At 33.1% G+C, this 15,045-nt stretch overlaps 2 protein-coding genes across 4 annotated transcripts; both read left to right on the plus strand.

The window, feature by feature from the left end:
- Positions 1–209: 209 nt before the first annotated feature.
- LOC107431614 (ABC transporter G family member 15-like) lies at positions 210–5,051 on the plus strand. 3 transcript variants are annotated; one of them, XM_016042579.4, is made up of 9 exons: positions 210–519; positions 1,734–1,819; positions 1,945–2,406; positions 2,489–2,611; positions 2,916–3,047; positions 3,161–3,442; positions 3,529–3,801; positions 3,883–3,990; positions 4,419–5,051. In XM_016042579.4, exons 1-9 carry the CDS (start codon positions 324–326, stop codon positions 4,728–4,730), a joined length of 1,974 nt encoding a protein of 657 aa, XP_015898065.2. In that variant the 5' UTR covers positions 210–323; the 3' UTR covers positions 4,731–5,051. The 3 variants fall into 3 exon arrangements, with proteins under 3 accessions (XP_015898065.2, XP_060668575.1, XP_024935358.2); XM_060812592.1 differs by having other exon boundaries at positions 1,764–1,819; XM_025079590.3 differs by lacking the exon at positions 1,734–1,819.
- Positions 5,052–6,523: 1,472 nt separating this feature from the next.
- LOC107431585 (ABC transporter G family member 15-like) lies at positions 6,524–14,226 on the plus strand. The gene is made up of 9 exons (XM_016042543.4): positions 6,524–6,768; positions 11,339–11,424; positions 11,533–11,994; positions 12,124–12,246; positions 12,559–12,690; positions 12,777–13,058; positions 13,145–13,417; positions 13,505–13,612; positions 13,717–14,226. Exons 1-9 carry the CDS (start codon positions 6,582–6,584, stop codon positions 14,089–14,091), a joined length of 2,028 nt encoding a protein of 675 aa, XP_015898029.2. The 5' UTR covers positions 6,524–6,581; the 3' UTR covers positions 14,092–14,226.
- Positions 14,227–15,045: the final 819 nt, after the last annotated feature.

Consider the following 15,045-nt stretch of genomic DNA (forward strand, 5'->3'; position numbering starts at 1 on the left):
ATATCTCACAAACTAGCCATAACATAGTCATAAATTTTGAAGTGAGGAAGAAACCAAAATCTATTAAATTAGTGACAGCCTCATCTATCTAAGAAAACAAAAATCCATTAAGTTCGTGACAGCCTCATCTAACTACTTATGTACCCTGTGATGGTTCCGAATATAAAAAAAAATTATTGGTCTCTAACTCGACCTAGCAAAGTAAAATCCCCCATATATTTATACTAGTAATAATAAAAATGTTGTCGAAAGAGCTAGCTCTACATGGCAAGGGAGCTAAGGAAGAGTTTTAGTTAGTCGTGGAAAATATAAAATACAATAAAATGAGTATAACAGAGAACATCATGACTATGAGAGGGCCTTACTTGGTGTGGAAAGACTTGACCGTCGTTGTTCCAAATGCAAATACAACAAGAAAGCTGCTCAATGAAATCGCTGGGTATGCTCAATCTAATCGGATTATGGCACTCATGGGTCCTTCTGGCTCTGGCAAATCCACCTTGCTTGATGCATTGGCTGGTATCTCTCTTAACTTCTCTATTATATATACATCACGTTCGATTTATTTTAGAGTTGATCCATTTGATTAATTAGATTCAAGGCGTAACCAACTTCCAATCATTTGGGCAGTATTTTTCCAATTCTTAAGTTTGAAGTTCAAATGAATTGCTTTCAGTTCGGATTGATTATTGAGGAATTTTATCCTTTTTAAAAAAATGGAAATCAATTTAAATTAAAGGTTAATTGTATTTTAGTATATAAACTTTGATCAAATTGCATATTGGACTTTAAAATTTAAAACGTTTACATATCACGCCTTTCATAGATCATTATTGAGTAATGTTGGGGTTGTGGTATTATATATACCTTAAAACATATAGAGACGGTTTTTTTTTATCAAGATTTTATAATGAAAAAACCATTAAGATCTTTATCATTAGCTATTGGATTCTTTAAAAATTAAAAGTTAAAAATATCTTGGTAGTTTAAATGAGATAAATGATATATTAAAATTCTAAAGGGGAAAGTAAACTATATCTAAGTTCATTTAAACCATAAAAATAATTTTGCATTTTAACCCTTAAAACAATCAAAAAGTTGAGAAGTGAGATCCTGAAATGAGAATTCTCATATACACAATAATTTTCTAGAAAAATAGAATTAGTAATTCCTGATAATGAAAAATGATGGAATAAAATAATTATTCATGTTCTTTATTTTGGTAGCAATAATAATAATAATAATAAAAAGGTGCAAGGAAATAAAAAGGAAAAAGGAAAGAAAAGAATATAAAGGTAAAAAAGAGAAAAAAAAAACAAAAAAGTAACGTGTTTTTATGTTATTTTATTTTTGAAAATATAGATTATTAATTTTTTTTAAAAAATTACAATTCCTTATTTTGAAGAATTGTGATTCTATAGGAATAAATAAATCTAATTTTAAAAATACAACCAATTAAAAAAATACTAAAATTTAAAAATGCCTATTGTCATCTAATTTATAAATCAAACATGCTTTTAATCTAATTTTAATAAATAATAGATAATTATGTTATAAATGTCACATCCCATTAATTATTAATTTTTTAATAGTTAAATTTTTGCCATATAAATATGCATGATTTAATTAAATCAGAAAATCTCTTATAAGATATTTATTTTACATATATATATATATATATATATACACACACAAATTTGAAGCTTTCTTGAACCTAAATTAATAAATTACAGGACGACTATCGGCAAATCTTAAAATGACAGGCCATGTTCTCTATAAAGGGAAGTTGGATAGCAGTAGCAGAGACTGCGTAGGCATTGTAAGTTATTAGCACACACTTTGTAACAACTACAATAACACACAATTTTCAACGACTACAATTGCACTTCCATATTTAATTTTATATATATAATTTACAAAATATGGCTCTTTATTTTATGCCAGTCTTATTTGGCTCAAGAGGATGTTTTCTTGGGAACTCTCACAGTTCGAGAAACCATAGCTTACTCAGCAAATCTAAGGCTTTCAACAAAAATGGATAAAAATGAGATAAATGAGCTGGTAGAGAGAACAATTGTGGAGATGGGACTTGAACACTGTGCTAATAATAAGATAGGAAACTGGCATTTGAGAGGCATTAGCGACGGAGAAAAGAAGAGACTTAGCATCGCTTTGGAGATTTTAACACATCCCTATGTCATGTTTCTTGATGAGCCAACTAGCGGATTGGATAGTGCTTCGGCTTACTTTGTGATTGTGGCACTGCGGGATATTGCTCGTCATGGCAGGGTTGTTGTCTTCTCTATTCACCAGCCCAGTTACTATCTATTTGATCTTTTTGATGATCTGTACCTCCTCTCTGGTGGACGAGTTGTTTATTTTGGAGAAGCAAATATGGCTGTGAAGGTATACTTATTTTATTAGGACTAATAATTCAAAGTCATATAATTTATTTAAACTGATGGTATAACAATCTTTGAATATGCAGTTCTTTGCCGAATCGGGATTTCCTTGTCCTGTGAGAAGAAACCCTACAGATCACTTCCTTCGATGTATCAATCCAGACTTTGACAATATTGCATCAACAATGCTAAGGTCCAAAAGTATTAATGTATGTACATAGAGGATGGAGATCTCATGTCTATTTTTATGTGTCCTTATCACTATTCTACTAATAGAAGAACCTCAAATTCATTTTAAAAAGTACTCTTTTTTTTTTTTCATTTTGTTTATTTTATTTCTTAATTAATGTTTTAGGGTATTGTTCTTAAATTAATTGATCTCATACATAGAAATAGATCGGAAACCATACATAGAAATATTTCACCCTTCTTATTATTGTTCTTAAATTAATTGATCTCAAATTGAAACTTAATTGGTCAGGTTAATGTTATATATATATAATACACTTGCAGGGAATTACAACAATGCCAGATTGTGTTATGAATTTGACAACACAAGAAATCCAGGAAACACTCATCGAGAAATACAAGATTTCTGAATATTCAACTACTGCAAGAGACAAGATTCAGGATATTATCTTACTTGTATGCATCTAATAAATCTTCAAAATTCAGATTTAGTTGTTTTTCACACCATTAATTAATTTCCAAACTCTAAAATATTTAAGCCAAAATTCATATACGTACTGTTATTGCAGGAAGAAAACATTAGCCTATCAAACAGAAGCAAAGCAAGGTGGTCGAAACAACTGAGCTCATTGATTCGTCGTTCTTTCTTAAACATGTCAAGAGACATCGGATATTACTGGCTAAGGATCGTATTCTACGTTGCAGTTTCAATAAGTGTTGGAAGTATCTACTTTAAAATTGATACATCCTTCCTTGCAATCACAGCCAGAGCAAAGTGTGAGGCTTTCATTTATGGCTTTATGATTTGCTTGTCCATTGGAGGCTTACCTTCTTTCATTGAAGAGCTCAAGGTATAAATGTATACATATAGAAAATATTAAAGTATGAATTACTTATGCTCACCAAAAATTCTGAATTATGAAATTCAACTAGCCAGGTCTATAATCGGGAAATGTTAAACAAGCATTACGGAGAAGGTCTACTTTCCATATCCAACTTCATCTCATCCTTGCCATTCCTGGTGGTAATCGCTGTGTCTTCAGGAACAGTGGTGTACAGCATGGTCAAACTTCATTCTGGATTTTCTCACTTCTGCTATTTCTGCATCAATTTCTTCTGCTACATCTCTGTTATAGAGTGTTCCATGATGGTTGTTGCAGCTTTGGTACCAAACGTTTTGATGGGCATTGGAATTGGAACTTCTCTAGTTGTATAATATTATCTTAATCCTCATAGTAATTTTGCTTAATTAAAAAAACCTTCTTTCATAATATGCTCTATTAATTTGTAGGTGTTCATGATGATGCCATCTGAAATCTTCAGACCACTTCCTGATCTTCCCAAGTTCTTTTGGCGCTATCCAATGTCCTACATCAGCTGTGCTTCCTGGGCACTACAAGTACCACATCCATACTACGATACTTTATACATAAATATTTTGTCATGCTAAAATATATAAACAACGTAGAACCATAACAAATCAACCTAATAATTTTAGCATCAAATTCTTTTAATATATTAATTTTTGAATAGTTTTGGTGGCTATGATTTAGAATTTAATTAACCATAATAAAAATTTATTAATATACTAAATTTTTTTTTTACAATCTTATTTTAAAAAAATAAATTTTATAGGAATTTTAAAAATTAATAATACTTTTTAAATTTCAACTTTTAAAATAGTCTAATAGTAAAAATTCTTATGGTTTTACTTTTTAGTTCAACTTGATGAATTTTTTTTTTTTGGCTAAAATGATAGAAGGTTGCTTATATATATATATATACATATATTTCCATTATTTATATGTGTATGTAATTAATACACAGGGGGTATACAAAAATGATATGATTGGGCTTGAATTTGGTAACTCGGTGCCTGAAGACTCCAAGCTAAAGGGAGAAACTGTCCTGCTAACAGCTTTTGGAATACCTCTGGATCATTCAAAGTGGTGGGATTTGGCTGCTCTTATGTGTTTGTTAATATTCGATAGGCTACTCCTTTTTGTGGTACTCAAATATAAACAGAGAGTATCATCAGTATTGTGCAAGCTTTCTATCAAGAGAATTTTCCTACTGGGAGGCCTATCCATGAGATCTTCTTTATCAAGAAGCAACAGAGACCGAACTACCTTGCCGTGAAACAAAACTTTGCACCCATTATCTTCTCAAGAATGTCTTACATCTCCACTTCCTTAAATTAAGGCAGGACTTAATGTAAAAAGAAAATACATAACTTTTTGCTGATATATGTAGTCATTTTCTATGTCCACGTTGAACTTTTTAAGTTATTCAACCAAAACCCGATTATATATAGTTTATGAAATATTTTTATTTAAATCGTATGTAATCAGGTGACGAGCAACATAAGTTGTTCGATGTTGCCTATATATATATATATATATATATTATCAAAATGTTATGTAATCAAATATTAATGTGACATTTACTAATTAATTACTAGCGCTATGTTGTTGTCATCGTAGATAAAATTGAGCCATGATATTATATAAGCATATGGTCAATTAATTACCATATTTTCAAAAAACTCAGTTTATCTATTTTATATTTAGTTTTGAGTTTTTAATACATTTTTTTAATTAAGTTCATTACCACCATAAAATTTTACCTAAAAATAAAAAATTACTACCAGAAAAATGTATTAAAAAAATCATCTATGGCAATGTGCAGCGCCATCTCTCTTTTTTGGTCTTTCGGACACTACCACCTCATTTTTGCTTTGTTATTCTTTGCCCTTTTTGGTTTTTTGTTTTTTTTTTTTTTCCAAATTTTTTTTCTTTGATTACACATCATCATTCTCAATCCATATTCAAAATTATTACAAATTAACATAAAAAAATATAACTAAATAAAAAAACAATGTTCATAATGAAACAAAGTAAAAATATTTTTAAATTTCTACTGTGATCACCACCATTATGCATCTAAGGTTTCAATCTCATAAAGCCTAAAAAATAAATTAGAATATATCAAAAGTCAGCTATAAAGCAATAAAAAAAAATATGGTTATATTATATAATAATATGCTTTATTTTTTATTTTTTATCAAATTACAAAATACCCTTGCTAACTGGTCAATGTCCAACCATTAACAACCCGTTAATTATTGTGGTCTTAAGGAATCCCTTATCCCTTATCGACCCAATCTATGAAAAATTCAAATTTTTTGTGCATATTCTTTCTGAGTTATTGCATCGTATGCACTTTTGCCAAGTCTACTTGGCTAATTATTCACATTTATACTTGTAAATGATAAAAAAAATTCTTTATTTGATTTTATATTTAAGTTAAAGTTTCTTTGGCCATATATCACCCATATTCCTATATTTTATAAATTCATTATTGTTTTTTGCTAATAACTTTTTTTTCTTTTTATCTTTCTTTCTCTCTTTTTCTTTTTTTTTTTTTTAGCAACTGTTGTGTGCGTGTGGGCCGGGGTCCAATTTTTTCTTCAGCCTAGCTACTGTGGGACCACCTATACCGTAGAGCATATACATAGCTATGCCATTAACTTTTTCAAAACTTCTTTTTCGGGAAAAATATATACGTATATTGACGTTTACATATATTAAAAAAAAAAAAAACTGTAATTATGAACCATAAGATGATATTATATATCTCTATGTATACTATAGCATAGAGAACTTAATTTGTTTTATGATTAATTATTAATTAGAAATGACTTTTTTATTTTTATTTTTTGGTATATATGGAATTTGTTTTGAAAAGCCGTGCGAATCTCACTAAATAGCTATATACCAAATGAGATAGAAAATAAAATATATTAAAATTCTTGACAGACTATCTAACTACCATACTTAATTCATGTGCAGGAAATATACTGTGCAGTATTCTCTCAAGAGCTAGCAACATATATAAAGCAGAGAGACAGGGAAGAGTTGGTCGTGGAAATACACAGCTGCAAAGGTGAAGTTGTAGTGGATATATACACATAGGCGTAAATATAATAGAATGAGCATAACAGAGAACATCAGAGGCCCTTACTTGGTATGGAAAGACTTGACGGTGCTGGTACCAAATCCAAATACGGCAAGAAAGGTGTTGAATGAGATCTGTGGTTTTGCCCAACCTAATCGGATTATGGCACTCATGGGTCCTTCTGGATCTGGTAAATCCACCTTGCTTGATGCATTAGCTGGTATATCTCTCTCTTATCTCTCAATCTCTCTTTGTTATATATATATATATATATATATATATACATATATGGAGAAAAATTTGCAGACCACTTAATTCTGAATCCTTGACAAATCCTGGATAATTTTTCCTAGTAAATATATAAATATATATATATATATATATGTATATGTATATATATTATATCTATATAATAAGCTTTGTTGGATTTGATTAATTAGATTCAGATATGTTATCATAATTTTCAATGATAATGTTGATTTTTTCTAAATAGGATTTTAATATGTATTATTAAATCTATATTTGATCATTTTTAAATTTTAAATCTTAATCATTTATATAAGTTTAATAAAATAAATCTTATTTAAAATTAACTATATATATATATATGTATAATTTAAAAATATAACATAGATTGCATATTATTTGTGTCAGGACCCGTCCAGAATTCCTTCCCCGGAACCCTAGACAGCCCTGATCCCAGGGAAACCCTACCGGACCCTCCAAAGGAAAATCCGACAGAGCCTCCCCTAAGGGATTTACTTACCACAAATTACCTGCACTGAAAACACACTTCTAAAAACATCCCATTATTCCTCCCACAAACTACAAACTGATTCCACAAATTCCAGCACTTCTCAAAGCAACAACAGTCCAGTGCATAAATAAAACAGAAGTATTCCAATAGTATACAGAGCCTTAAGAAGTGCTAAACAACAGAAATACAACAAGGCTGAAAAGAAATAATACACTGAAATGAAAGAGTACAAAGAAACTTCTCGAAACACAACAGCAGCGGAAAACTTGGTTCGCTCCGGAAGAACGTCTACCACCATTTGCACCTAAGGGAACGGAATTTAAGAGTGTGAGATGCTAATCATCTCCGTGAGTAACCCGAACTACTGAACACCTTTTGATAATAATAATAAAATAATAACAATTAAGGAGTGGAACAAATACCAACAATTAATAATAAATAATAATAACCTTTGGAAAATAATGATTTCCCTCAAAACTCTCACCAATCGCTCCGTTTGAAATGTTCCCTTTTTAAAACCTTTTCGCAAAACCCAATGTGCATACCTCCCAAAACCCAAGGGATTAAATAATTTAACAACAACAATTAAATAAATACATACCCCAAATATATAATAAAAATATAATAAATTATAATAAATAAATTTTGAACACCTTTGGGGTTTAAACCATTATTTGCAATTACACCGACAATTACACCTGACGCACCACACCATATACCGGTGATGCCCTCCGATACCCAGCGTCCCGAGCACCGACTGGCGGGAGGTTAAAGAGAGAAACCTGCAGTGGTCACTTCGGCGTCCCGACAGTACCGACTGCTAAAAACCATCACCCGGCCAAGGAGGGGGGCGGCTGTGCGCAACAATAACCTTGCCTGCCCACGGTCCAATGGCAACTCACGGGTGAAGTAATAACCGCACGCTAAACCATATAATAACCGCGTGCTAAACCACGTGTCCATACACCATACACCAGAACACCAATACTGTATGAGTGCGTCTAAAAATAAACATGAACAACCAACCGTACTGTTTTTCCAAAAACCACCGTGGGAAGTATACCAAAATTTCACAAAACACCATCCCACATATTTTATCCAATCACCCGGTACAAAACAGCGATAACAGCAAACCACAATTTTCTCGAAATACAAAATGCAACCATAAAAATACCGCGGGCATAATTTATAAAATTTAACCAAATATTTTCACAAAATATTTAACCCAGTTATGCCCGAGAAATCACATTTGAAACCACGTAAAATTAATACCGAAACATACCTTGCTCATGCATAACAAATAAATTAAATTAAACCGCATTAAAACCATAATTAAACCACACCACATGAGCGTAATTAAATACTAAATTAAATACCAATTAAATTTAATTAATTGCCCAAAATAATTTTTTGAAAGTGGGTCACTCACCTGGAGAGCGCAAATCAACTAAGATCCTCCTCGGGATCCACTCCACTACTCGCGCGTGCACCTAAACAACCACAGTGCACAAACCAAAAATATTAATATTTTATTCGGGTAATTCCCAAATGGATACCCGGGGAGCGAACACCAAGCGACATCTAAGGGTTACGAGTTATATACCGAATCGAAGCTCGCGTGATGAGGATCACGGATTCGGTCTTACTTTCCGGTGATCGAACCCGACGGGGTCGGAATCTCGCCGGAAAGCTTTTCGAGTTTCGGCTCCGCAATTCTCCCAAACCGTCGCGAATTGGCGGAAACGGAAGTCGGATTTGGGTTCAGGAGGTCGAACACTGCGGACTGGAGCTGGCCGGAATTTTCGGGTACTCGCCGGAACAGTATTTTCCGGCAGGCCGCCACGGTCACCAGCAACGGTCACCGGAACAGTATTTTCCGACAGTGGCCGTTTGCTGTGAAATTTTGCAGATTTGTAGATCGTGAGGAGAGCAATCCAACGGGACCGACGGTGAGCAAAACGGAGGTCGGACGGCGGAGAAATCACCGTTTGAAGATTTTCGACCCCTCGTCGGAAAACGCTCCGATCCCGGCGCGTCGGTGGTCCGATGGCCGTGATTTTTGGTGGGTAGGCCGGACTTGAGGAGAGGATCAAGGCTGTCAGGCGCGTGTGGCCGGAAAATGGCCCGAACAGTGCCGATTCGCGGTGGCCGGCGGTGGAGGGAAAAATCGCCACCAAACTTCGGACGTCCGATCCGGGCGCGTCCGGTGGCCGTTCACCGTGAAACTTGGAGGTTTTGCCGGAAATGAGGTGGGCAAGCTTTCTGTCCGGCGCGTGTACAGTAACTCGGCCGGAACAGTGGCAAAATCCGGTGGCCGGCAGTGGCTCTCTCTCTCTCTTTCTCTCTCCTCTCTCTCTTTCTCTCTCTTCTCTCTCTTCCCCGAGAGTTTTTCAAAATTAAAACCCAGTGTGACACTGTTCATGCCACGTGGACCAATCAGAAGCTGACACGTGGCATTTCACTGTTCACCGACCCAAAAACATTAAAATAATACGGTATCCGGTAAACTTCAAACGTCCATAACTTTTTAACCGGATGTCCGTTTTGAGCGTGCCGCTAGTCTGTGAATTCGTATCGACGAGCACTTCACAACCATGCATGAGTCAAAGCTCAATTCCCCATAAACAAAAAGTCAACTCCGGCACCCCTTGGACAGTTTGGACCGCAACTTGTTTTGCTCATAACTTTCAAACCGTAGCTCCGTTTTCGACGTGCTACCAGTCTACGAACTCGTGGCATCGTGCACTTCGCCACGGTACCCTAGTCATCTCGAAATTCCCACCGAGTCAAAAAGTCAACTTTTGACCCCTTTGGTCAACGGTCAACAGTCAACCTCGATCAACGTGCACGGATTCCGGTGCGATTTGGGACGGGGTGTTACAATTTGGACATTAGTTTGGATAAAATAAGATGTTTTATATCATGATCAAACCATTGTATAAATATCAATACAAATATATGTATATTGTGTATATAATTTTTTTTTTTTTGGTGGTAAATGTTTAAAATAATAGTATGCAATTGTTACTAAATTGAAAAATAAATAAATGAAATCCAAAAGTTAGTATTTTTACTAGGAATTTGGTGGAACGTGGTTGAAGCTGCTAACTTCGAAATTTCATTTTTGAGTTTCTAAAATCACTCATGACCATAGATAGCTGGAATGACCAGGCAATACGTCGAATGTAGTAGTTCCCGTTTAGCTTTTAAATAGAAAAAATTAGGGGCTTGTTTTTTTGTTTATTTATTCATGGTATCAAAAATAGGTATTTCATAAAAGGGAGTGTTCTCCCAAGCATTTGGTTTACAGAAATAGAATAATGATTGCTATTTTATATGTTTGGTAACTATAAAAAAATATATTCAAAATTTAGATTTTAAAAAATATCAAATTTGGTTAAATCAATTTTTATATTTATGTAAATAATTTGTTAATTGTAATAAACCATATAAATTTAAATATATTACAAGTATAGTAAAGATATCTTTAAAATTAATATAAATAATATGAAAGCAACAGTTCTAAAGTTTTAAAAATAAATAGCTATTTTTCTAATATGAAGGATTATCTATTTTTTAAAATGATTATATTTTATTTAAAAATGTACCAAGAATAAGAAAAATTGTGGAATAAAATGTATTTATTCCGCATTTTTTTGCTATCTGTTTTTAATAAATAATTTGATAAACCAACTCGACTAGTGAAATGATCTCATCCAACTTTGTATAAGCAGTTATATATTTATTTTTTCATTTTTTAGAAATGGACGCGTTATCTGGGTAAAAAAAGGGGCAGTTTTCTTTTTTAGATCTACCCAAAACTCAACCAAATCGTGACTCGAATAGACATGTGGAGTGCATAAATATGGATGCTTAGACTAAAGCTACCCTGCTTCGTCAAAAAGGGGCCAGTTTGAATGAATGAAGTTGTTGATATACCCACCAAAAAAACTTGTTCATGTACCGTATAATAAATAAACTCTTCTAAAGTTTGGATTGCAAGTTTTACCCACCCGGAATTAATTAATGACAGGACAACTATCAGCAAATGTGAAAATGACAGGTCAAGTTCTCTATAAAGGGAAGATGGGTGGCAGTAGCAGAGACGGCGTAGGCATTGTAAGTAGTAGCACACAACTTGCAACAACTACAGTTGTATTTCCATATTTAATATATTATACTAACTCATAAAATAATGTGCATGTGTATCTCTTTATTTGATGCCAGTCTTACTTGAATCAAGAGGATATTTTCTTGGGAGCTCTCACCGTTCGAGAAACCATAACTTACTCAGCGAATCTAAGGCTTTCAAAAAAAATGGATAAAAATGAGATAAATGAGCAGGTAGAGAGAACAATCATGGAGATGGGACTTGAACACTGTGCTAATAATAAGATAGGAAACTGGCATTTGAGAGGTATTAGCGATGGAGAAAAGAAGAGACTTAGCATCGCTTTGGAGATTTTAACACACCCCTATGTCATGTTTCTTGATGAACCAACTAGTGGACTGGATAGTGCTTCGGCTTACTTTGTGATTTTGGCACTGCGGAATATTGCTCTTCATGGCAGGATTGTGGTCTGCTCTATTCACCAACCTAGTTACTATCTCTTTGATCTTTTTGATGATCTGTACCTCCTCTCCGGTGGACAAGTTGTTTATTTTGGAGAAGCAAATATGGCTGTCAAGGTATATTTATTCGGACTATTAATAATTCAAATTCATATTTATAATTAAAATTCACTCAAAAAAAAAAAAAAGGTCATATTTTTAATTAAACTGATCGTATAACATTCTTTGAACAATGCATATATGCAGTTCTTTGCTGAATCGGGATTTCCTTGTCCTGCGAGAAGAAACCCTTCGGATCACTTCCTTCGCTGTATCAATTCGGACTTTGACAATGTTGCATCGACATTGCTACGGTCCAAAACTATTACTGTACGTACATAGAGCAAGAGGATTGTCCGTCGCTTTCTCTTTTCATGTCACCATTATTGACCGACTGAATAGTTATAATAAAATCTCACATTAATTATCCTAAAAAAAGAGTTTTTTTTTTTTTTTTCTTTATTGACATTTGAATGAGTTAATATCATCATGTCATCATTGGGACCCAAAAAAAAAAAAAAAGAGGGTAGAAGGTCCGAACCCGTAAATAGTAATATTTTACTCTTTTCATTTAAATTAATTATCTCAAATTGAAGCTTAATTGGTCAGGATTGATGTTATATTGTAATACATGTCTTGCAGGGAATCACAACAATGCCTGATTCTGTTATGAATTTGTCAACACAAGAAATCAAGGAAATACTCATCGAGAAATACAAGATCTCAGAATATTCAACCAATGCAAGAGACAAGATTCAGGATCTTATCTTACTTGTATGCATCTAATAAACCTTCAAATTAATTTCGAAAATCTAAAATATTTACGCCAAATTTCATATACTGCGTACTATATATTTCAGGAAGAAAACATTAGACTATCAAACAAAAGCAAAGCAAGGTCGTCGAAGCAACTGAGCACATTGATTCATCGTTCTCTCTTAAACATGTCAAGAGACATGGGATACTACTGGTTAAGGATCCTATTCTACGTTGCAGTAGCAATTAGTGTTGGAAGTATGTACTTCAAAATTGATACATCCTTCCTTGCAATCACAGCCAGAGCAAAGTGTGAGGCTTTCATTTATGGCTTTATGATTTGCTTGTCCATTGGAGGCTTACCTTCTTTCATTGAAGAGCTCAAGGTATAAATATATACATATAGAAAATATTAAAGTATGAATTACTTATGTTCACCAAAAATTCTGAATTATGAAATGAAACTAGCCAGGTCTATAATCGGGAAATGTTAAACAAGCATTACGGAGAAGGTCTACTTTCCATATCCAACTTCATCTCATCCTTGCCATTCCTGGTGGTAATCGCTGTGTCTTCAGGAACAGTGGTGTACAGCATGGTCAAACTTCATTCTGGATTTTCTCACTTCTGCTATTTCTGCATCAATTTCTTCTGCTGCATCTCTGTTATAGAGTGTTCCATGATGGTTGTTGCAGCTTTGGTACCAAATGTTTTGATGGGCATTGGAATTGGAACTGCTCTAATTGTATAATATTATTTTAATCTTTAAAACCTTAATGTTTATATACCCATCTCTCATCACTATATAAATATACTATTAATGAATTTGTAGGTGTTCATGATGATGTCATCTGAAATCTTCAGACCACTTCCTGATCTTCCCAAGTTCTTTTGGCGCTATCCAATGTCCTACATCAGCTTTGCTTCTTGGGCATTACAGGTACAATACATTGTATTATTTTGAGGATATATATATATATATATATATATGATATGTTGGCATGCTAATGATATATAATTTATACACATGTAATTAATACACAGGGGGTATACAAAAATGATATGCTTGGGCTTGAATTTGATAACTTGGAGCCTGAAGACTCGAAGCTAAAGGGAGAAACTGTCCTACTGACAACTTTTGGAATACCTCTGGATCATTCAAAGTGGTGGGATTTGGCTGCTCTTATGTGTTTGCTAATATTCCATAGGCTACTCCTTTTTGTGGTACTCAAATATAAACACAGAGTATCATTAGTATTTTGCAACCTCTCTGCCAAGAGAATTTTCAAACTGAGAGGCCTACCCATGAGAGCTTCTTCATCAAGAAGCAGCAGAGACCGAACTACCTTACCCACTATGAGAAACAAAAATTTCCACCCATTATCTTCTCTTGAAGATCTTACATCTCCACCTCCTTAAATGAATGCCTATCCCATCTTTGAAGGATACAGGAGTTGATGAAAAAACAAAATATTAGGGATATATATATATATATATATATATATTAACAGACAGTTGTGCAATTAAAGGATATTAATATATATTAGTGTGACATTCGCTATTTAATTACTAGCTTTGTTGTTGTCATCATATGTAAATCTGATCGATGATATTATATAAGCATATGGTTAATTAAATACAAATTTTCTTTGAAACTCGATGTATTTATGTTTTTAGTACTTCCGTTAGTGGGTAGAGCACTATCACTTTCAAAACACAAATATTTCTATTTCTGTATATCGTTTTCATGATTAATTAATGAATACATAAACGGTGCCTAAAATATGTTTTTTGGGTTATACGTTAGTGTCATATCCAAGCATTCAATGTACTTTATTAATGGTGGCCGGGGCTGTCAAGATGCATGTGAGAGACTTAGGGGTGGGCAAAAACCGAACCGGACCGATCAAACCTACCAAACCGACATATTTGGTTTGATTTGGGTTGGTTTTAATTTATTAATCGGTTTGGTTCGGTTAAATATATAAAAAAAACTGAAACGGTCGGTTCGGATTGTAGGTTGGATGAAATTTATCCAACCCAATCCGCACCAAACCGATCATCAATTAAACTAACATTTTATTTTATTTTTATATATAAATATAGTATATAATTATAAAATAAAACTATTATTTTATTTATTGTGAGAATGGGATTGAAGAGTGTAGAAGAAGACTTTTTAAAATAATTTTTATTTTTATAAATTGTTAGTTTATTTAATTATAAGTTCATTTTAAAATTTAAAATTTCAAATATGGATTGTATTCTATTTTATAATTAATAATGGTTGTAGATTTGTTATAGAATTTATTTGTTGGTGTATGATGTATTTGTATAATTAGGTTGTAGTTGTAGACTTATATTATAGTTATA

The sequence above is a fragment of the Ziziphus jujuba genome, chromosome 11 (genome assembly GCF_031755915.1).
Source record: "Ziziphus jujuba cultivar Dongzao chromosome 11, ASM3175591v1".
Classification (NCBI taxonomy): domain Eukaryota; kingdom Viridiplantae; phylum Streptophyta; class Magnoliopsida; order Rosales; family Rhamnaceae; genus Ziziphus; species Ziziphus jujuba.

Coding starts and splice junctions, on each gene's coding strand:
- LOC107431614 (XM_016042579.4), top strand. CDS start 324: ATGAGTATAACAGAGAACATCATGACTATGAGAGGGCCTTACTTGGTG. Junction 2,407..2,488: donor AAGCAAATATGGCTGTGAAG/GTATACTTATTT, acceptor TTGAATATGCAG/TTCTTTGCCGAATCGGGATT. Junction 3,443..3,528: donor CTTTCATTGAAGAGCTCAAG/GTATAAATGTAT, acceptor TCAACTAGCCAG/GTCTATAATCGGGAAATGTT.
- LOC107431585 (XM_016042543.4), top strand. CDS start 6,582: ATGAGCATAACAGAGAACATCAGAGGCCCTTACTTGGTATGGAAAGAC. Junction 11,425..11,532: donor GCAGAGACGGCGTAGGCATT/GTAAGTAGTAGC, acceptor ATTTGATGCCAG/TCTTACTTGAATCAAGAGGA. Junction 13,613..13,716: donor TTGCTTCTTGGGCATTACAG/GTACAATACATT, acceptor ATTAATACACAG/GGGGTATACAAAAATGATAT.